We start from the raw sequence: 20,910 nt of genomic DNA on the forward strand, positions 1-20,910 counted from the left end.
AGGTTATTGCTTAGAACAAATTAGCCACATTTAAAACTCCAAAGGAAATTACAAGAATAAGTATTTTTTGAGGTATAGATTTTAGTTTTTTTTTTTTATCAGATGTATGCTCTGTGTACAATATAAACTGTTCATATAATGTGCAGTGATACTACAAATAGCCTCTTAATAACTGCCCCCACAGATGTGCAAAATCTAATTTAGTCTAGTTTTATTTATTCTTTTAGCTGCAGCCCAGGTGGTGTCAAACAGACTGGGGAAGAAATATAAAATATAAAAACAATTCAATGTGGTAGGTAGTTTTACTATCATATCTTATAAATACAATTACACAATGCTACAATGCTTTGGGGCTTCAATCGGTCTCTGTTGTCAGATGATATTGGTGTCGAAAAACACAATGAAATGGAATCTATATCTCATAAAAATATATCTCCTCCAAAGAGGAGTTGGTCTCTGAACACTCCACGGGATCCTCTACGATTAGTGATGCCATTTTTCCAAGAGAATTGATTGGTCAGTAGGCGGCACTTTTATATGTTTTGATCTATTATTTTGACCATAACCTCCTCCAGAGCAGCCGAGGTGGGAAGGGTTGTCGGTTAATATTTTCAGTTTCACGTTAAAATTAGGATCAAGTTTGGCTGCCGGAATGTAATACCAAAGCAAAACATGATATATATATATAAATATAATATATATATAAATATAAATAATATATATATATATATGTGTGTATATATATATATACACACATATATATGAAACTGATAACATTCAATGAAGCAAACAACAATGAAGCAAATAAAAGGTGTGGCGCAGGCAGACAGACAGACACACAGTTGGAGACAGACAGACAGACACACAGGGCAGGTCCTACCTCCTCAATCTCCTGGTTGTGGAAGGCATGGTGGGGAAAATGCAACAAAATTTAAGAGGCTGGAAAATAAAACCATTCAGAGCTTCCAAAATCATAGAGGAAGATCCAGAAACATAAGCAGAAACAAAAGTGCTGAAAGGAGACAAAAACCCTCCCTCAGACACTAAATACTCAGAATAAACACGCAGCTGAACTCTCTCAATACTTTGAGTTAAAATATCAAGTTGGTAAATTTTATTATATTATTATATATTATTATTATATATTATTACAATATTATTTTCCATATTTTAGTACTGTTAGTGTAACACTAACAGTACTAAAATATGGAAAATAATACTTGGTCAATGGTCATATTTTTACCTGTGTTTCAAATTCTGAGAGAGTTGCGGATTGAAATCGACACTGATCAAGCAGTTTGAGTTTTGCAACATTTCAGATTATATCTGATTTCTGTACTGGTTGATCTACCATATAGCTAACAGCTGATCTGATCTGATCCGAATGACACCCGCCCAGTTATCATCGCCATCATCATCAACACTAAACATGACAAGAACAAAGTTTAAATTGTTTCTTGAGCCACTAACAGGAAGGACAAATACGCTATAGATATGTTTGGGTTTGAATACAGGTTCTAACTATTGATACTTTCCACCAAAACTCCCAAAGTGATTTTCCAAGAAGTAATGTCCCATGAACTTTCCCAGGGGTCAAAGAATCAAGGGCACATCGACTCAAATCCACTTTGAATGTCTTCTTATGCTAAAATGGAAGCTTGAATTGGGCATTATCCATCAGGTCTAAAAGTCACTTTTCCACCAAACTTCAGCGGAACTTTTTTAGCTGTATGTCCAGGAACTTGTCAAGGACCAAAATGTTTCCTTTGGCCTTTGTCCTGCCTCAAAACCCCAAGAACAATCAGTCTAATTATTTCAGAAAGCAATTGCCTCGTGTTTTTGTGTGACAAAACAAAACAAGGTACACTGTAACAAAATAAGGGAGACCTTCTCATTTTAGATCATTGTCTCAATTTCCAGCTGGATTTGCATCAGCCAGTTGGAGTTGAGAAAAAGATCAGCATAGAGAAAAAATTGTTGACGTCGCCTCTAATAAACATAAAAAAAATAGTGTGTGTTTAAAAGACATGTAATGTGCATTGTTTTGGGAAATCATGATTTTGGTTTTTCCTCATCATTTAGTGCCCAAAAAAAAGTAAACAAAAACCCCGAGACATCAAATCGCAATACTTGTAGAATGGCAATATTTAAAGTTCGCAATACATATCAAATCGGCAAGCAGGAACTGCGAGAGGATCGAAGCGGAATAAATGGTAAATGGTCTGCAGTTATAAAGCACCTTTTCGCCTCAGCAGTCTCAAAGTGCTTTGTAATATTTGCCTCCCATTTGCCCATTCACACACACACATTCACACGCCACTGGTGGGAAGCTGCCATGCAAGGTGCTGGCCCTGCTATCAGGAGCAATTTGGGTTCAGAAACTTGCCCAAGGACACTTCGGAATGTGGACAAGAGGTCATTCCATCATGAAAGAACAGCTGTATTGTATGGAAACCTCATAGTTTGGCCAGAGTCCGGATTTTTCCTTTAACGCATTTATATGGGGAGATTGGGAGATCCCATCACAATCAGAACTTTTGTGCTGAAGCAGAAAAGCAGACGCAGCAGCACCACAGTTTTCTAATCAGGAGAAGATTTTGTGAATAGTTGTTCTAAACTGAATGACGGCTAAACCCAGACATGTAGATGTGCTAAAAAGTCAGACAAAATGTCTATTCGTTTTGATATTTGTCTACATTTAATTGTTTTTTTTTATATTAGTATTTATTTTATGTAAACACAATTGTGTGTCCCAAAATTTTTAGTTTAGTTTCAGTTTAAAAAGACTGGCTGATCAAAAGATGCAAGCGAAGTGACGGCGGTGGTGATGACACAGAGGTGACTTCAGTACAGTTAGGGGAAGTGTCTCTCTCGCTGCTGTCGAATCTGGTCCTGCTGACACCAAAGTATGTTCCCCTGGTACAGAGGCAACCTGTAACCACCAGGACTGTGAGGAGGTGGACACAGGAGGCTAAAGACACCCTGCAGGACTGCTTTGAGTCCACGGACTGGGATGTGCTGTGTGGACCACATGGGGAGGACATCAACAGCATGACGGACTGTATCACAGAATACATCAAATTCTGTGAACACACCACCGTACCATCCCGGACTGTACACTGCTTCCCCAACAACAAGCCGTGGATCACCAGTGACCTGAAGGTGCTTCTTAATAAGAAGAAAGCAGCCTTCAGGTCTGGGGACAGGGAGGAGCTCAGGGGAGTGCAGCGCCACCTGAAGGAGAAGCTCAGGGAGTGCAAGGACTCCTACAGGAGGAAGCTGGAGGCAAAACTCCAGCAGAACAACATGAGGGAGGTGATGACCGGGATGAAGGAGATTACTGGGTTCAAGGGGAGAGAGAGACAACCAGGGGGAACCTGGAGAGGAACAACCAGGGGGAACCTGGAGAGGGCCAATGAGCTAAACTGTTTCTTCAACAGGTTTAGTTCACCGCCCTCATCTGTCTCCTCCACACACCACACCTCCCTCCTCCGTCCCCCCTGGTGAGCTGCATGGACACAGAGCCCTCAACTCCAAAGGGCTCTTCCACCATCGACGCCATTGCCCCCCTCTCCCCCCTCTCTGTGACGACTGGCCAGGTTAGGAGACAGCTGGAGAGACTCCACTAGCACAAGGCTGCAGGACCTGACGGCATCAGCCCCGGGGTCCTGAAGACCGGCGCCGTCCAGCTGGCTGAGGTCCTACAACACCTCTTCAACCTGAGCCTGAAGCAGGAGGAAGTCCCGGTGCTGTAGAAGACGTCATGCCTGGTTCCAGTCCCTAAGAAGACGACTCCATCCGGCCTCAACAACTACCGACCGGTTGCCCTCACATCTCATGTGATGAAGGTGCTGGAGAGGCTGGTCTTGGCACACCTCAGGCCGCTGGTGAAATCTTCACTGGACCCTCTGCAATTTGCGTACCAGCCTCATGTGGGAGTGGACGACGCCCTCATCTACCTGCTGCAACGAGCTCAGTCGCACCTGGATGGAACCAGTGACTCTGTGAGAATCACTTTCTTTGATTTCTCCAGTGCATTTAACACCATCCAACCACTGCTGCTGAGTGAGAAGCTGCGGGTGGTGGGGGTGGACACGTCCACCGTCTCCTGGATCACTGACTACCTGACAGGCAGACCACAGTTTGTCCGTCTGGGCAGTGTGCTGTCTGATGCGGTGGTCAGTGGTACTGGAGTTCCACAGGGAACTGTTCTGTCTCCCTTCCTGTTTACCTTATACACCACTGACTTCCAGTACAACTCAGAGTCCTGCCATCTGCAGAAGTTCTCTGATGACTCTGCAGTGGTTGGGTGTATAAGGGATGGATGGGAGGACAAGTACAGGGCAGTAGTGGAGGACTTTGTGGAGTGGGCGGGAAGAAATCACCTGCTCCTGAACGTGGCCAAGACCAGAGACATGGTGGTCGACTTCATGAGGAAGACGACGGCTCCACAACCGCTGAGAGTTCTGGGAGAGGAGGTGGACATGGTGGAGGAGTACAAGTACCTGGGTGTCTCCATCGACAACAGACTGAACTGGAAGACCAACATCAACGCTGTCTACAAGAAGGGGATGAGTCGACTCTTTTTCTTGAGGAAACTCCGATCCTTCAATGTGTGCAGCAAGATGTTGGAGATGTTCTACCAGTCTGTTGTGGCCAGTGCATTGTACTTCACTGTGGTTTGCTGGGGGAGCAGCATTGGAGCCGGCGACATCAACAGACTTAACAAACTGGTTAAGAAGGCCAGCTCCATCATTGGCTGCAAAATGGACAGTCTGGAAAAGGTGGTGGAGAGGAGGACGCTGAACAAACTATTATCCATATTGGATAATCCTGACCACCCTCTCCACCACCTGCTGCAGGGACAGCGGAGCACTTTCTCCAAAAGACTCCTCCAGCTCTGCTGTCACAAGGACAGATACAGGAAATCATTCCTGCCCACTGCAATAAGAATGTACAATAACTCACCTCTGGCAAAATCCATCACACAACAATAACACCGTTGTCTGTTTTTCTTGTTTTGTTGTTGTTTGTTTTTTTTAAACAAACAACAACTTTGCACTATTGTTTAGTTAGTTTTAATTTCATTTAATTATTCAATTTTATTTTATTCTATTTTATTGTATATACTGTGCATTTTTATATTTAATATTTTTTACTGTTATTTTATTGCTTTCCTGTATCTATAAATGCTGCTGTAGCGAAACAATTTCCCCTTGGGGATTAATAAAGTAACTATCCACCTACCTAATCGCAGTGTTTTAAAAAGGGAACAAATGAAGACGCAATTTAAAAAAAAAAAAAAAAAAAAAAAAAAAATTCTCAATGTTGTAAAACAATTTTATCAACTGTATCTCTGACTAAAGAGGAGCTGGGAAGTTCAAATGTTAGTGGAGGAGGAAGCAGGACAGAACAAAAGTGCAGAGGTGGCGAATGGGTGACAATGGGATGGAGTGGGAGGATGCATGGGGTGGCACAGACCTTTAGGATTGTTGTAGTAATTTATGTTTTTCTTATTGTGTATGAGTGGATATTTTATGTTCAATAAAGGTTGATAATTGCTGTAAAGATTATACTTGGATTATGTTCAATAAAAGTGTATTTTACTCAATTTTGAGACACGCGTGCTTCACCTCCACTAATACAAGCCCATGCAACGAAAAAACACTGAAATCCACCTCAGGATGCGACTGCAGCATGGGATCGGTATTTGTAAAAACAAAAACAACAACAAAAAAGTTATGTTACTTAAAATATAATTGATGCAAAAATATTATCCAAAATACATTGTTGTCAATTTTTCTAGTGGAAATGATAAAACTGTCCTTGAACGAACTCTGGATTCATAGCAACAGTGTTTGAGAGAGTGCTGTTTCTGTCTGGTGGCTACAGAGGGCAGTGTGGGTTAATAATCACACACACCACTGGGTTTTATATCCCTACAAATGAAGAAAACAGTGACAATAAGTCGTTTTCAAACACACAACTAAGGTGACCATAAATTTAAAAAAACAAAAAAATCTTGTATTATTTGATCAAGTAGTGAGTCCTGTTCCCTCCTGAAAACAGACCTTATTTACTAGTGAATTTATGTTATAGAATTTTTTAATTAAATATTATAGTATTATACAACTGCAGAACTGAAAGTCTAAATACAGCACCTACTAACTGGAGTTTGTAGGAGCTGTATTCAGACTTTTGTGTTTATGCTCAGCATGTGCTCGGTTTACTTCGTCTTTTCTACTTCTCTCTGATGCTACAGCCATTGGCAAAAACAAAAATGAACTGAAGACATAAACACATTTCAAATGTGTTCAAACGCTATTGTAGTCAAATATATAGCAGACCGCCTTCACTGTTCTGAAGTCAACAAAAAAACTTGAAACACTCTCCCTTAAAAATGAAAATTAACCCCACATTTACACATCTTGATATAATGTGTATAATGCAAAGTAATGTATTAGCACAATTGGACAATTAGGATTCAAATTTGTTTCTGGCAGATTTAAAAAAAACTGTTTAATGTTTTTTTTATACTTGTGCCTGTTTTGTTTCACCTAAAATTCGTAAATTTCTGTCAAACCAAATAGCAGTTACTCAGAATTTAGACAGAATTCACGCAGAAACTTGGCTTTAGAATGTATTCATTATTCTCACATGGGAAAAAGGATGTTTCCTGCTTTCATGTCCTCTACTGTCAACCTTTCTATTAAACACTGCACTGAACTTTTAAACATTCGTGTTCATAAAATAACTTAAATGTCCTTCAGATTTATGAGACTATAAGATTCATCTCGTATCCAGTGGTGTATTCTACAGCATCATATTACAGTCTGCAGCAGCTGTTGAGCAGGTTGCCTGCTGCAGCAGGAGTGTGAAGTAAAACTCTTTTTTTTTTTTTACACTTTAGAAAAAGCCGCTGTGTGTTTTCTGTTGGCTGTTGTCAAGGCGTGAACCAAAACCCAAGTCCTGACAGGCAGCAAAAACTCTCCTCGGCTCCAAATAAATCTTGGTTGTAACTCTACTCCGATCTGTCCTCGTCTGCGGCTTTTGACAGCCCCCCCCCTTCCCCCCCCCCCCCCCAAACTCCCCCATTCTCCTCCCAAAACCCCACATCTGACAGCTGCTTGGCTCTAACGTACAGACCCCCGACCATGCGGACTCTGGGCGTGCGTGTGGGTGTGTGTGGGTGGTGAACCCTGACAGACAATGCGGAGGATGAATTTGTGTGGTGACAGCTTCAACAGATGCTCTAATAAAAGTACTTTTCTACTGTCTCCTGCTCTTGTTTGTCGTATTGAGTTCGAGTGAAGTGCGCAGATGAAAGGTGGGCGGGGGGAGTTTTTATAGAACTGAACTGCGTAAGGTAAGTTTATTTTTATCCGACTGGACGCATCAGCAGACAACAGCTGTAGAGAGAGGAGAGGGATTCCTGACCCATACTTTTTACAAGCATGTATTATTAGCATTACACATTTTTTTTTTTTTTTTTAAAGGCTTAAAGAAGCAACAAAAACATAACTCTAGAAAATAAACAAGCGCTGCATGTTTACAGGTTTAATTAAGGCAATGATCACGACATCTGAGCAAATAACCTGAAACTTCAGTTTCCTGAAAAGGTAGAAAAGTCTGTGTCTGTCTGCAAGACACAATACTAAATATTATGATAACTAGTGAACACTTGCAAGCACAAAACAAGCATTCCACATTTTCTTGAAACTTGCACAAAAGTCCAACCCAAACACAAACTAATCTAAACTTAAAACGAGTATAAAGGCTTCATATAAGCAAATAATTGTTATAATTTCAAGTTAAAAATACTTAGAAGTAGTTGTTCCTTGTTGGCTACACCAAGAAAAAAAAAAATCTCAAATCAAGACCAGTTACCCTAAAACAAGTGTAGTAGCAACATGCGTTTGGTATTTCACTTTGTGGGATTTCCTTTTTAGCAGCGTTTTCTGCTGTATTTCAGGGTTCTCTCCCTAAAAAGCTCAGTTTTTCTTTCTTTCTTTCTTTCTTTCAATGCAAATCACACTTTTTGTCACAATAAAGTCATAACGTAAACGCATTTGATTGACAAATCTAAACCTGCAATAACCGATTTTTCTGGTATTTCAGGCTCAACGCAAACAAGTAGAGAACATAACTTTGATATGCCATCAGCTGTAATTTGGTATGGTGAACTTGTTCTCAAACTGTTGCTTATTTCTGAGCAACATGATCATTTATTTGGAATTGTATTTGTGTCCATCTGGTGAATGCTTGACAATGTTCATGCTTGCTGCTAAAAACGCCTTTTCAGAGCTTTTGTCTGAAAGCAGCATGCTACTGCGTCTGAGAAAGTGAAGCACAACAGTAAAGCAGACAACTGATAGCTGAAACTCACTATAAAGCTCTGTAAAGATGGAGGGCATTGCAGATTCAGCTGGTAATTCTCTAGAGGTTCATTACTACCACAGATATCTGGGCACATGTTTAATTATGGACGATAGACTGAAAGACTTAATGCACCTTTTTTTTAACAACAGTACCTTCCTTTTTGGTCCTTGATATTTTCTGCAGTTGGCCCAGAATGGTTTGTTTTCCATTTTTAAAGATGTTCCTGGTGCCTGCTCTGTGTTCAATTAGTCAGTCTGAAAAAAAACTATTTACTAATGGTAATTAAATGGTCATTAATGTTGACTTTGACTTGTATATGAACTTGAGAATTTGCTGCTTTTCCTTTTTTTACACGATAGAAAAAACATATTTTGTTTTTAGGAAACGGGGTTGTAAATAAAATTGAATTCAATTGAATCGAAATCAGTGAGAGGGCTCCCAATTTTGGTAATGGCGTTAGGGACCGACACCTGGGACACCTTGACCTAATCACCCTGTATATTCATCCATACACACCAGTTTAAAAGATACACAAAATTTTGGTATCCTTTACAAACCGAAGCTTTAACAGATTAATCAAAGTATCAGATTAATCAATAATAAAAACAATCGCTACAGCCTCACTTTGTGTATGTACGTTTCTATGTTGTGTGTTGTGTGTAATAATCCTGAAAGTATAGCATAATGTTGCTTTACAGTTCAGAAAGTCTTTACTAATATTTCATATTCGCTTCTTTAATGTTGCTTTTTGGACTCACATCTGTGGATCCATATCTTTAACTGTAACTTTTGTTTTTTTTGTTTTTGAGGAAATTAAAGTTTTTTTTACAAATGTTTATTATTCGTACAGTTGCTGTTAATAAAACTATTATCATCAAAACTATTTGTCTTTGGGTTTATATTTGATTGCTTTTAGTGTTGCATGCAAACATTGAGGGTAACATTAATATCTCATATTTTGTCGATGTTTCACAGAATAACTTGACTTACCTCTTTGATCTCGTCTTTGGCCTGCTGCAGTTTGTCCGGTTTGTTGGTGAACTGCAGTTTGGCTTCAGCTTCTCGTTTCTTCTGCAGAAGCATTTGACTGTCCTGCCACTTCTGCCACGTCTTCATGCGGTGGTCAAACACACCCTGAATACACACACACACACACACACACACACACACACACACACACAGAGTTTATTACAAACCAAATGTCCCAGAAATACTCACAACAACAATAACCTTTTACTCCAAAGATCATCAACAGACATCTTTACTGAAATGTTTTATGTACATTTTGTCGGCTTAAATGTACCCAAATATGTGGTCTATGGTTTAATTTGAACTGTGTTGTAACTGTACAAAAGTCAGTATTTCTTGCATTTTTTTTTTTTTTTTTTTTTTTTTTTTTAGATGTTTTGTTACAGGAATTGTAAAATTTGACTCTCATTTAATAGCTGAGTTTAATTTAGTTGTGTTTATTTGACCTTATTAAAACATGGAATTTACTGCGAAAGCTTCTTTCCACTTTTTGAAATGAAATACAAAACTTTTAAAGACCTTTTTAAGACTGAACATTTTTATATGCTTTCAAGAACAATATTACAGCTGGGGTAAATAATTTGTAAATACTTTTCCTAAATCTCATGCAAAATCACAAAATTTGCAAAAGAAAATTCTTTTCAATTTAATGAAATCAACGGTTTCTTTCCTGGCAGTCTTGCTCTTAAAATCATTAATATAATTTGCTTACTTTCTGCACACTCTTTTCTTTGAAGGCTCAGCATACAGAAAACCATATCAGTGAAAAACCAATTGAACTGGAATTGAAAAAAATCGGATAAATTTATGATAGTTATAATTGAGACAAGACAAAAACTGTTCCCTACTACCCCTACTGGCTTTTTTTTAATCAAATATGTGTCTTAAAGTACACAGACTCACATTATAGTGCATTGAATATTTTGTAGAGCTGACTAATACTGGATGTTTAAGGTTAGATACTGATATTAGGGATTAAGCATTTTAGATATTGATATTTTGACCATACAGTCATATAACCTCAAAATAAAAGAAACATTATGTATAAACAGGAAGAACAAAACTTAATTAACACAATGTGCCAATAATAAAAATGTTAACAGGAACAATGCAGTCACAGTCGGACAGGCAGAATTATCCCACTCTCTGGAAAACCAAGTTGGACAAGGGATTAAACTACCTCACCTGTTTTGTTTTGTTTTTAGTTAACTTTTTCCAGAACTACGACAATTACTTTTTCAGCATGTCCTGAACAGTACAGAACACTGCACCACTACATTCACACAGCAATACTGCTATAACTGCAGCTGCTACTTGGACTCAGGCATTCAGAGTCCGACAGCTCAGACAGCAGGTTGGTTTGATTGGTGACTCAGCAGAAAACGGACAGCTACAGGGGTTCTGTACAGTTTGTGAAACTTACAGAATTGTAATTAATGCATTAATCTGACATAAAACATCACGCAAGTTCAAAAAGTAGATAAAGAGAAACCCAATTTTAAAAAATTGGTCATTTAGTTAAATTATGCAATACTACATATCTGTGAGTGGCATTTGTGAAGCTTTTGCCATCCGTATCTGATGTTACTCCCTTGTGCTGCAATAAAAAACTAAATGTTTCCAGTAACTGTTAATCAGTCCTGTACTTCGGCTTGGAGGAATGTTTAAGCCATTGCTCTGTTCGGAATAGCTTCAACTCTAGGATGGTGGTCGGTTTCCAAACATGAACTGCCCGCTTCTGGTTCCCTTCACATCACTAGAAATGTTGATGAATTAAGGTCAGGACTTTAACTTGTCGATTCCAATCCATGCACTATTTTTTTATCTTCTTTCTCTTGAGACACTGGCCAACCGATGTCTTGACAGTTTCCTTTACAATTTGCCATTACAACTGTTGTAAATCCTCCTTCCTGCCAAAGCCTAAGGGGGCTGAGCTTTGCCTCTACCTATTCAGCCACACCTTAACTGATAAGAGACCAGGATCAGGCCCGGCTCAGTCTCTCCTTTTGTTTGGTGCAGCATGCTGATCTCCGTGTGGTGTTGCCCATTGTTCTCCACTTGACTGTGCACTGGATGCAATAGTTGAGCAGGTTATGGATATTGTTTAAAACTATTGTTTCTTCTTCGTTCCTTAGTTAATGTATAGTGCTCTGAATTTGATTTACCTTTGTTTATTGATTATTTTCTTCTCCTGTCTTTTTAGCTATAAAATCATCCACGACATCATCTGTGACGGTCAACAATTGTCTAGAAGTGGAAATGAGTGGGCAGTAAATTGTTAAAGGGCTCTCATCTGTGAGATCCTCATGCTTTAACTGGTGTGCCAATGCAAAAGCTCTCCATCTAACCCAGCAATCCAAAGTCAGCCTTTTTACAATAACTAAAAATTTATTGTTTCATCAAAGATGGCAATTTCTCCAACAGCCTCCTGGCTTGTCCATGTGATCTTTGGGAAACTGTTGATGGGCAGCAATGTTCTTTTGGTAGAGCAACGGGTCTCAACCCTGCTGTGCACACCATTGTTGTTCAGTGTTCTCCTGATGGTGGACTCGTGAACATTGACATTAGCCAATGTGAGAGAGGCCTTTAATTGCTAAGAAATGACCCCGGGTTCCTTTGTAACTTCTTGGGACTATTCCTTGCCTTGTTCTTGGGAATAATCTTTGTTGGTCAACGAAGCCTGGGGAGGGTAACAATGGTCTTGAATTTTTCTCCATTTGTGCACAATCTATCTGACAGTGTAATGGTGATGTTTAAACTCCTTAAGAGATGGTTTTGTCATCTTTTCCAGCCTTAGGTCCTCAGAAATATCGTCTATTCATGCCAGGATACACTTCAGGTTGTGATGGTTCACACCTTGATAGATCCTTTAAAACGGATTATCTGATTCTCATCCCACTGATTGAAAACGCCTGACTCAAATTAACTGCTTAATCCAAGAGGTTTACATGCTTTTGCCACTCACAGATATGCAATATTGGGTAATTTTACTCAAAATAATAAATGACCAAGTAGAATATATTTGTATCTTTGCTTTAATTGTTTTTTTTGTTTTTTTTAAAGGGTTGGCAATCTCTTACCCAGCACTGTATGACTGGTTTTAACTTTACTGGCCTAAATAAAACCGAATTTACACTACTGAGAGTTTAGAGTGTTTTTGGCTGTTTTAACACCTTCAGGTTAAAGGCTCGCTTTTTTCTCTTCTGAACCTCGCTGCACTTTTGAAGAAGCTACCAGCAGCCGTACCTTGATGGCTGTGATCAGACGGATGTAGTCCCCCAGCAGCTCGGAGAGGAAGTAGAAGTCGGCATTGGACTGGTCCTGGTGCAGCTGGTCAATCTTTTCCTCCACCTCGGCCAGTTGGGACAGGGCTCGAGACAGAGCCGTGTGGTCCTCACTGTTCCCCAACATGGCTGCTGACTTGGCAAACTGTGCTGTGTTGACTGACAACTCTGGAGAAAGAGAAAGAAGAGGAGAGTCTGATGCAGCAGCCTCCAGTTCCAATACTATCAGAGATTGCAGCATAGAATGTGGTCTCCTCCAAAGGAATTTAAAAATGTCCTGTTAATTGGTTAATAAACCCCACGTAGTATTAAAAACAGTAGGTGGGAAAACGATAGGAATGAGAGGGAAAAAAAATACGACAGAATTAAAAACAAAGTATGATTAATAACTATGAAGTGCAGAGCCCAATGCTAACGTAAAAGAATATCTAAAAATACACTGTGCCAGAAAAACGCCAACTTTTGCGAAGACACTTAGAAAGCTCTGACCTGGTCAACAAAACCCCAGTTCCTTCATTATCTCTTGTTCTCTCAGTGCTTTTCCTCCTGGTCCTCTTGTGTTAGTGACCCACCTATGATCCTCTGTTTCACACCGCTAACTTAAGTTTAATAAACAAAAAAGAAAAGCCTGCTAGTTAACTTCACGAGCAATGTGAGCAAATGAAGAAAGTCAGCGCAGTGACAACCGTGTTAACCTGCAGATAACAAAAGGAGCAACCGGTTTACTCCCATCTGCACCATCAGAGACTCCATCCAACATCAGAACCCGACCTCTTCTTATAGCCTGGCTCATCAACGACTGACAAGGCCAACAAAGCAGCACACCAATCAACTCCTTCCCTTTCTTGGACTGGCAACCGGCGTAGCATAGAGCAACATGGCTAAACATGAGAATGCTCAACTTCTGCCAGTGTACTTTAATGATTGGGTTTATTCATCAATTTTTGTTGTTGCGATCTTTTTTTCCATTGTTGGGTAGGTGACTTCGCTACACCACAAAGTTAATGTTAGTTATGCTTCTCACAGATGCAGGCTTTTGCATTCAAACTAACCATCTTCTTTCCAAACATGGCACCATAATCCTACTATCTTTACTATACAGATCTTTGTGTGCTTATACGTTTGTTTGTCCCTCACATATCTCAACAACCATTCGCCTTACCTGCTTCAAACTTAGTGGGTGCATTGATGGGGTCTCGAGGGTGTGCGCTCATGAATTTGGTGCGATTTGGCTGCATGACATGTTTAATATTTTTAACTTTAAAAAAAACCTGTAACTGGCAACCGGTGCTCTGTGCAACAGAGCATCGAAGCGGAAGAAGTCGAATGTGTCTTCACCTACTTCCAATGTGGGCTGTTCTCAAGAAACAAGGTTGGTCTGTTATCATAACCCTTGAGCACAGCACCCATGTACTTTTTTTTACAGCTCCTAAGACAACTACCGGACACCGAAGCAGCGGAGTATATCGGGGTACCATGAACCTGCCATCGTCAGATAGTGACATGGCTGTCTTTGCTTCATGTGCAACAGACAACAGAGTGACAGAAAGCTGGATGTCACTGTTCACCTCAGAGGAGGAAGATTTCAGACCATTGATGTCATTCTGCTTCCTTGATGGTTTCCAGGAGCACCGCACCGAGCTGGCAGTAATCATACCCATCATCCCTCTACTGCTATCATCTTCAAGTGTATTAGGGCATGTCCCTAAACTCGAAACTCTTGCAAGGCTTTGATCTTACTTACTCACTAATTGGGAGTTCTACTCAGGCTTAGACGAGAAGCCAAAGCACTTACAGCAGATCTTAGTTTATTGTTTCATCAAGTAAGGATCTTCAAGTCAGACATGGAGACCCTGACCTGGATTCAATAGGCTGGTACATGCTGGTACACTTGTTTGTGATCTCCACATCAGATCACAGGTAACTGACACCATTAATGAGGAATTTTCTATGCGGATGATTGTCAAACATCTGCGCACACGGTACAGGAAGCATAATATCTGGTATAGTTGTGCAGCAAAGGATGGATTCCAGCTCACCGAGTGGGTGAGCAATTATAGCACCGTGCTGTCTACCATAAAGGAGGAGGAAAAGACATCAGATCCCCAGACCTTGACAAAGACCAATTGCCAATTTGACCATGCTCTCTGGACTTCAGTAGAGTGTGGAGGATGATCAGAGCCACTGAAAAGTCACACACATAGAGGAATTCCTGTCAATGGTGAGCTTTGTGTACGATCCATTTGGCATTTTAGAGCCAAGCAGAATGCAAAACAGAATCACCGAAGTGAAAGTCCTATCACAACATTATATTGCGACATATCCTTGAACATTTTTCTGTGTAATAATAGTTTTATTACTTTTTACTATTTATTGCATGCTCCCTTTTTCTTTTTTTTAACTAATTTTTTTATACAGTTTTCAGCAACATAACAACGTACATTTTCAGACAGTTGCTTTCAATGTCCATTTTTCAGCTGTATGTAGTCTTTGTACACAGATACAATGAGCAGATACAATGCTCAAAGCACCGAAAGAACAACAAACAACAAATAGTGCCCACCCCAAAAAAGGAAAATACAAATAAACATGAAAAATATAAATAAATAAAAGGGGTTGGAGAAATAATAGTTGTCCACTCCTAAGTGTAGTACCATAGGTGCTATATTTACTTTCAGAGAAGATGGTAAAGTGCATCCGGAAAGTATTTACAGCGCTTCACTTTTTCTACATTTTGTTATGTTACAGCCTTATTCCAAAATGGATTCAATTCATTTTTCTCCTCAAAATTCTACACACAATACCCCATAATGACAAAGTGAAAAAAGAATATTTTTTTTTTGCAAATCTATTAAAAATAAAGAATGAAAATATAACACGCACATAAGTATTCACAGCCTTTGCTAAATACTTTGTTGAAGCACCTTTGGCAGCAATTATAGCCTCAAGTATTTTTGAGTATGATGCTACAAGCTTGGCACACCTATTTTTGGGCAGTTTCTCCCATTCTTCTTTGTAGGACCTCTCAAGCTCCATCAGGTTGGATGAGGAGCGTCGGTGCACAGCCATTTTCAGATCTCTCCAGAGATGTTCAATCGGGTTGAAGTCTGGGCTGTGGCTGGGACACTCAAGGACATTCACAGAGTTGTCCCGAAGCCACTCCTTTGTTATCTTGGCTGTGTGCTTCGGGTCGTTGTCCTGTTGGAAGATGAACCTTCGCCCCAGTCTGAGGTCCAGAGCGCTCTGGAGCAGGTTTTCATCAAGGATGTCTCTGTACATTGCTGCATTCATCTTTCCCTCCATTCTGACTAGTCTCCCAGTTCCTGCCGCTGAAAAACATCCCCACAGCATGATGCTGCCACCACTGTGCTTCACTGTAGGGATGGTATTGGCCAGGTGATGAGCGGTGCCTTGTTTCCTCCAGACATGACGCTTGGCATTCAGGCCAAAGAGTTCAATCTTTGTTTCATCAGACCAGAAAATTTAGTTTCTCATGGTCTGAGAGTCCTTCAGGTGCCTTTTGGTAAACTCCAGGCGGGCTGTAATGTGCCTTTAACTGAGGAGTGGCTTCCGTCCGGCCACTCTACCATACAGGCCTGCTTGGTGGAGTGCTGCAGAGATGGTTGTCCTTCTGGAAGGTTCTCCTCTCTTCACAGAGCAACGCTGGAGCTCTGTCAGAGTGACCATCGGGTTCTTGGTCACCTCCCTGACTAAGGCCCTTCTCCCCCGATCACTCAGTTTGACCGGGCGGCCAACTCTAGGAAGAGTCCTGGTGGTTCCAAACTTCTTCCATTTACAGATGATGGAGGCCACTGTGCTCATTGGGATCTTCAATGCTGCAGACATTTTTCTGTACCCTTCCCCACATCTGTGCCTCGATGACATCCTGTCTCAGAGGTCTACAGACAATTCCTTGGACTTCATGGCTTGGTTTGTGCTCTGACATGCACTGTCAACTGTGGGAGCTTATATAGACAGGTATGTGCCTTTCCAAATCATGTATAATCAACTGAATTTACCACCGGTGGACTCCAATCAAGTTGTAGAAACATCTCAAGGATGATCAGTGGAAACAGGATTCACCTGAGCTCAATTTTGAGTGTAATGACAAAGGCTGTGAATACTTATGTACGTGATTTTTTTTTTCGTTTTTTATTTTTAATAGATTTGCAAAAATTAAAAAAAAAAAAACGTTTTTTTTCCACATTATCATTATGGGGTATCGTGTGTAGAATTTTGATGAAAAAAATTAATTTAATCCATTTGCGAATAAGGCTGTAACATAACAAAATGTAGAAAAAGTGAAGCGCTGTGAATACTTTCCGGATGCACTGTATATAATGTGTGTGTATAAAGAAAATTATCAGATAAAAGTTCATTGAGTAATAACCCTCATTGTATTAATAAAGCTGCGGCAGGACCCCATCGTTTAGTAAAGATAGACTTTTGGAGCCTTAATGAGTATGTGATTCGCTCCATTTGATAGATGTCCCTTTGAACATTTTTAAGTGGGAAACCCTGGCTCTTTCTAAGTGGGTGGTGTACAGTGTAGTGTATTACAGCAAGGCTCTTGGTACCACCAGGTAGAGCCTTCACATACCATACATCAAAATTTGGAAGACTACTGATCAACAGGAACCATGGTAAAAGTCAACATTCTCAGAAACATATATTCCACCTCAATTTTGATGTAACAATAGAAAACATGACGAATATCCGGATCTGCTGTGGTGAGGTTTTGTTCAAAATAAAAAAAAATCTGATTAACAACGACCCAATTATATCAACTGAAATTTCACTAAACATTTTAGAGCAGTTTTCAGGATATTTAATGAATGAAGAAGAATAAAATGCTTATATTTTAGGAGATTTTGGAATGAAAGCACACAGCATACCTTTTCTGTGACACACCAACGATTCAAGGCTGGTGTGAAGTTTCCTCAACTGGACGTCCAGATTCTCAAAATGCTGCTGTTTCTCCTCAAACCACTGACACACAAACACAAATTCAGTCAGTTCAGTTTTGTATGACTTTTGAAAAGTTTTTTAAACTACAACAATCTTTATTTCTCCATTATTACTCCCTTCTCTATCTGACTTCCTTTTTGGTACTGCTACCTTTTTTTTTTCTTAACTTCCCATCTTTGTTATTTCTTGTTTTCCTCCATTTATGCTACATTATTTCCCTCCTTTTAGCGTCCTTATTTCTGTCTTTTACTTCATTTATCATGCCTTACTACCATCTTTAAAGACTTTTCCCCTTCCTCACTTTCTTTCCTGTTTCCATATAATCACCTGTTTATTACTCTTTTTTATTTTTTCCTTTCCATTCTTTTTTCACAATACTTTTCCTTTCCTGTCTCCTCCTCCCTTCCCGTTTCTTTATTTCCCTCCTTCTCCGAAATGCCTTTTCGTTTCATAATTTCTCTTTGCATTTCTCTTCCTCCCTTCTTTCCCTCTTCACTTATGGTTTCCCTCCTTTGTGCCCTTCCTTGCTGTTTCTGGATTTCCCACTTAACAGTCTTCCCTTCTTCCCTATTCCAATCCTTTTTTTCTCCCACTTCCACGTTTATTTCCTTTATTTTTTCTTCCTTTGATCTGTATTTTCTTATTCCATGATATCATAACCTCACTACTTCCCTTTTCCTTCCTTCCTGCTTCCTTATTTTTCCTTTCTTTCCTTCCCTCCATCTTTGTCGTCTTTTTTCTCCCAACTTATCCTTCACTTTTACCTTTTTCCTTCTTTACTTCTCCCTTTTCTCTACCTCTTGTTCCCATCCTTACAACATTTCTTACTTTCTTCTGTCCTCTTTTTTCTTATTCATTTTCTTTCCTTGCACCTGTAACTCCTTTGTCTCAGCCTTTTTGTACTGCTGTACCTGCCTCTATAACCCCATTATAACCCCATCTATAACCCTAACCCCATTCATTCTTCAATTTCCTTCTCCTCCACTCGTCCCATCCCTCTTCACTCACAGCATCTGACTCGTTCATCTTGATGGTCATCTTGTTGACGGCATCGGCAGCCTTGTTGACCATTCGTAGAAGTCCGGCGCTGCTGAGTGCCTGGGTGCTGACGGCCCGCGGCAACTACAAAACAAGCAAACACTCAATTTTATCCAAATCTTGCATTCTGTTAGTCAAATTTAAAATCTTTCCAGCATTAATTTATTTTTGTATTTGCTGTCTTGGTTTGTTTTTTGATAAAATTCTCACACCTTTTTTTTTTCTTAAATTTTTACTGTCTACTGCTTTCACTTCCTTTTTGTTTCAGTCTTTTCCTCTCTCTAACTCAATCCCAGCGGTGGCGTTTTCTCTCCTCTCCTTTGATTATATATGTCTCTCACATTTTAGCTCCAATCAGATTTAATGCAGCCACTTTATGTGCTGGGAAATTAACGGTGGAAAAAAAAGATTACTCAGAACCCAATATGTCAGTCTGAAAACACTTGGACGCCTATCTGAAAATAGACTAATTTTTCTTAATTTTGGATAAAGTTTACTTTTTTTCCCCAGACATACAGGGTTTTCCTGTGAAAGTTTACCTCCTCCTGCCCCTCCCTCCTCTCCAATCTCATTTAACATGAGCAAGCAGTAGCCAGCGGGACAGCTTTGTCCCTGGGGCCCACATTGAAGAAAGGACTTGGATAAATGAATGAAGGCAGGGGGGGTACAAATATTTTACAATTGCAGATTGGTCCCATTCACACCACCTCCACACCTACTGGTTGTGTTTCATTAAGCGGGCCAGACGCGCTTGGTCAAGAGTCCAAGTGCTTCATTTGTTAAATCGGTGACACAAAGCCATTTATTCTTGGACCCAACAAAAGCAGCCGTATAACACAATGCAATCCCAGAGTTAAGGTGGATGGTGGCGGGAAGAAAGTTTGAGCTGACAAGATAAAATGCTTCAAGAGGATTTCGTCGGAGTGGAGGATAAAGTGCAGAAACGGAACACGCCAGGGGCCTTTAAAACCTGTGGCAGTTTTCCGAAGCTTGGCTCACAGCAAGGACTTGTTGGTTTTTACCTTATTGGCACTTTTTTGCTGCTTGTTGGGGAAAAGAAGCAGTCGCCTATTTTTAACAAAGGTATTATTTGATTGTGTCTAATTCAAGGTCAATCTGTCTGTATATCTGACCTAATGGTCCAAAGGGTGAAATAGCTCGATAAATGCTGGTTACATTTTTATACATCTACAGTGGATATTATGGGTGCGCGTAGGATGGATCATAATGACCTTTTAATCTTTCCACTATTGTCCTCTCGTGATTCCAAACTGTGGTGCGAGTGCAACTGGTGGAGCACAAGGCTCATCCTGGTATCCAAGAGCCTTGATAAAGACTAAAGAAACACTAAAGAAAGTGTAGTCTACATAACATGCAAGTATACACCATATATAAGAAGAAGGCTCCAAGATTCCCAACTTAAAACTGGGCGAGGATATGGATCAATATACTTTCACTTTGAATTTGTTTCCCTGGCAGGGATGCCAACTCTTAAACTAATCTCACGTCAAATGTCAGAAAGTCCCAAAGTCCCCTCCGTCATGAAAAAACTGTTATTTATGCAAAGCTGGGTTTTTTGTTTGCAGACCAAACAAAGTCTGGCACTGAGGATTTTTGCACATTTCACAATCAACAATGGTTAATAAACAACACAAAGACCGCAAAATACAGTTTGAATAGTTTTAGTTGAGGGAGGCATTACACACTTACTACGGTTATTACAAGAACCAATACTTTTGATAATGTGAAGGTACTTCTTTCCTATGGAACCAAAGGCACCAAGGTAACATCAACATGTGGCAATTGTGGTGTATATTACTGTTTGAGTTGGATGATCAGGTACAAGTTATAGATGACCAGAAGCCAGAATGCAAATGATGATCAAGAACATTTTGGGGAAAAAAAGGAGGAACCACTAAAACTTATCTAACCATCTCAAAGACAGACATCCAGATCTGTACACAGAATTCAAGTTGAAAGAGTTTTAGTTGTCAACTTTATATTAACAACATGTCATCAGTCACAATGATCAATTACAGCTATCCCCCCCACCTCCCTTCTCTACACACATTCAACAAAAATATAAACACAACACTCAGTTGAAGTCAACTGGCAACCAGCAGTGACGTCGCCCGTTGGTTTGTGAACGGCCGTTTGGAAGCCTCGAGTTTGTAATTTGGCCAGCGACATCTTGCTAGTCCTGAGTGGAAGT

At 40.0% G+C, this 20,910-nt stretch overlaps 1 protein-coding gene across 2 annotated transcripts in view; it reads right to left on the reverse strand.

Moving 5' to 3' along the window:
• snx2 (sorting nexin 2) overlaps window positions 1-20,910 on the reverse strand; it is a 54,468-nt gene that overhangs the window by 8,994 nt on the left and 24,564 nt on the right. Inside the window, exons 9-13 of one of the 2 annotated variants that reach the window (XM_069169320.1) lie at window positions 18,669-18,782; window positions 17,588-17,681; window positions 12,655-12,860; window positions 9,370-9,513; window positions 881-892 (exon numbers count right to left, since the gene is read on the reverse strand). In XM_069169320.1, the coding sequence (XP_069025421.1) occupies window positions 881-892; window positions 9,370-9,513; window positions 12,655-12,860; window positions 17,588-17,681; window positions 18,669-18,782 (570 nt within the window). The remainder of the gene's footprint in view (window positions 1-880; window positions 893-9,369; window positions 9,514-12,654; window positions 12,861-17,587; window positions 17,682-18,668; window positions 18,783-20,910) is intronic. The other variant, XM_069169321.1, reaches the window with a different exon arrangement.

Source organism: Embiotoca jacksoni, unplaced genomic scaffold, assembly GCF_022577435.1.
Source record: "Embiotoca jacksoni isolate LCO1_2020_lvr unplaced genomic scaffold, fEmbJac1.0.p SCAF_44, whole genome shotgun sequence".
Taxonomy (NCBI): domain Eukaryota; kingdom Metazoa; phylum Chordata; class Actinopteri; family Embiotocidae; genus Embiotoca; species Embiotoca jacksoni.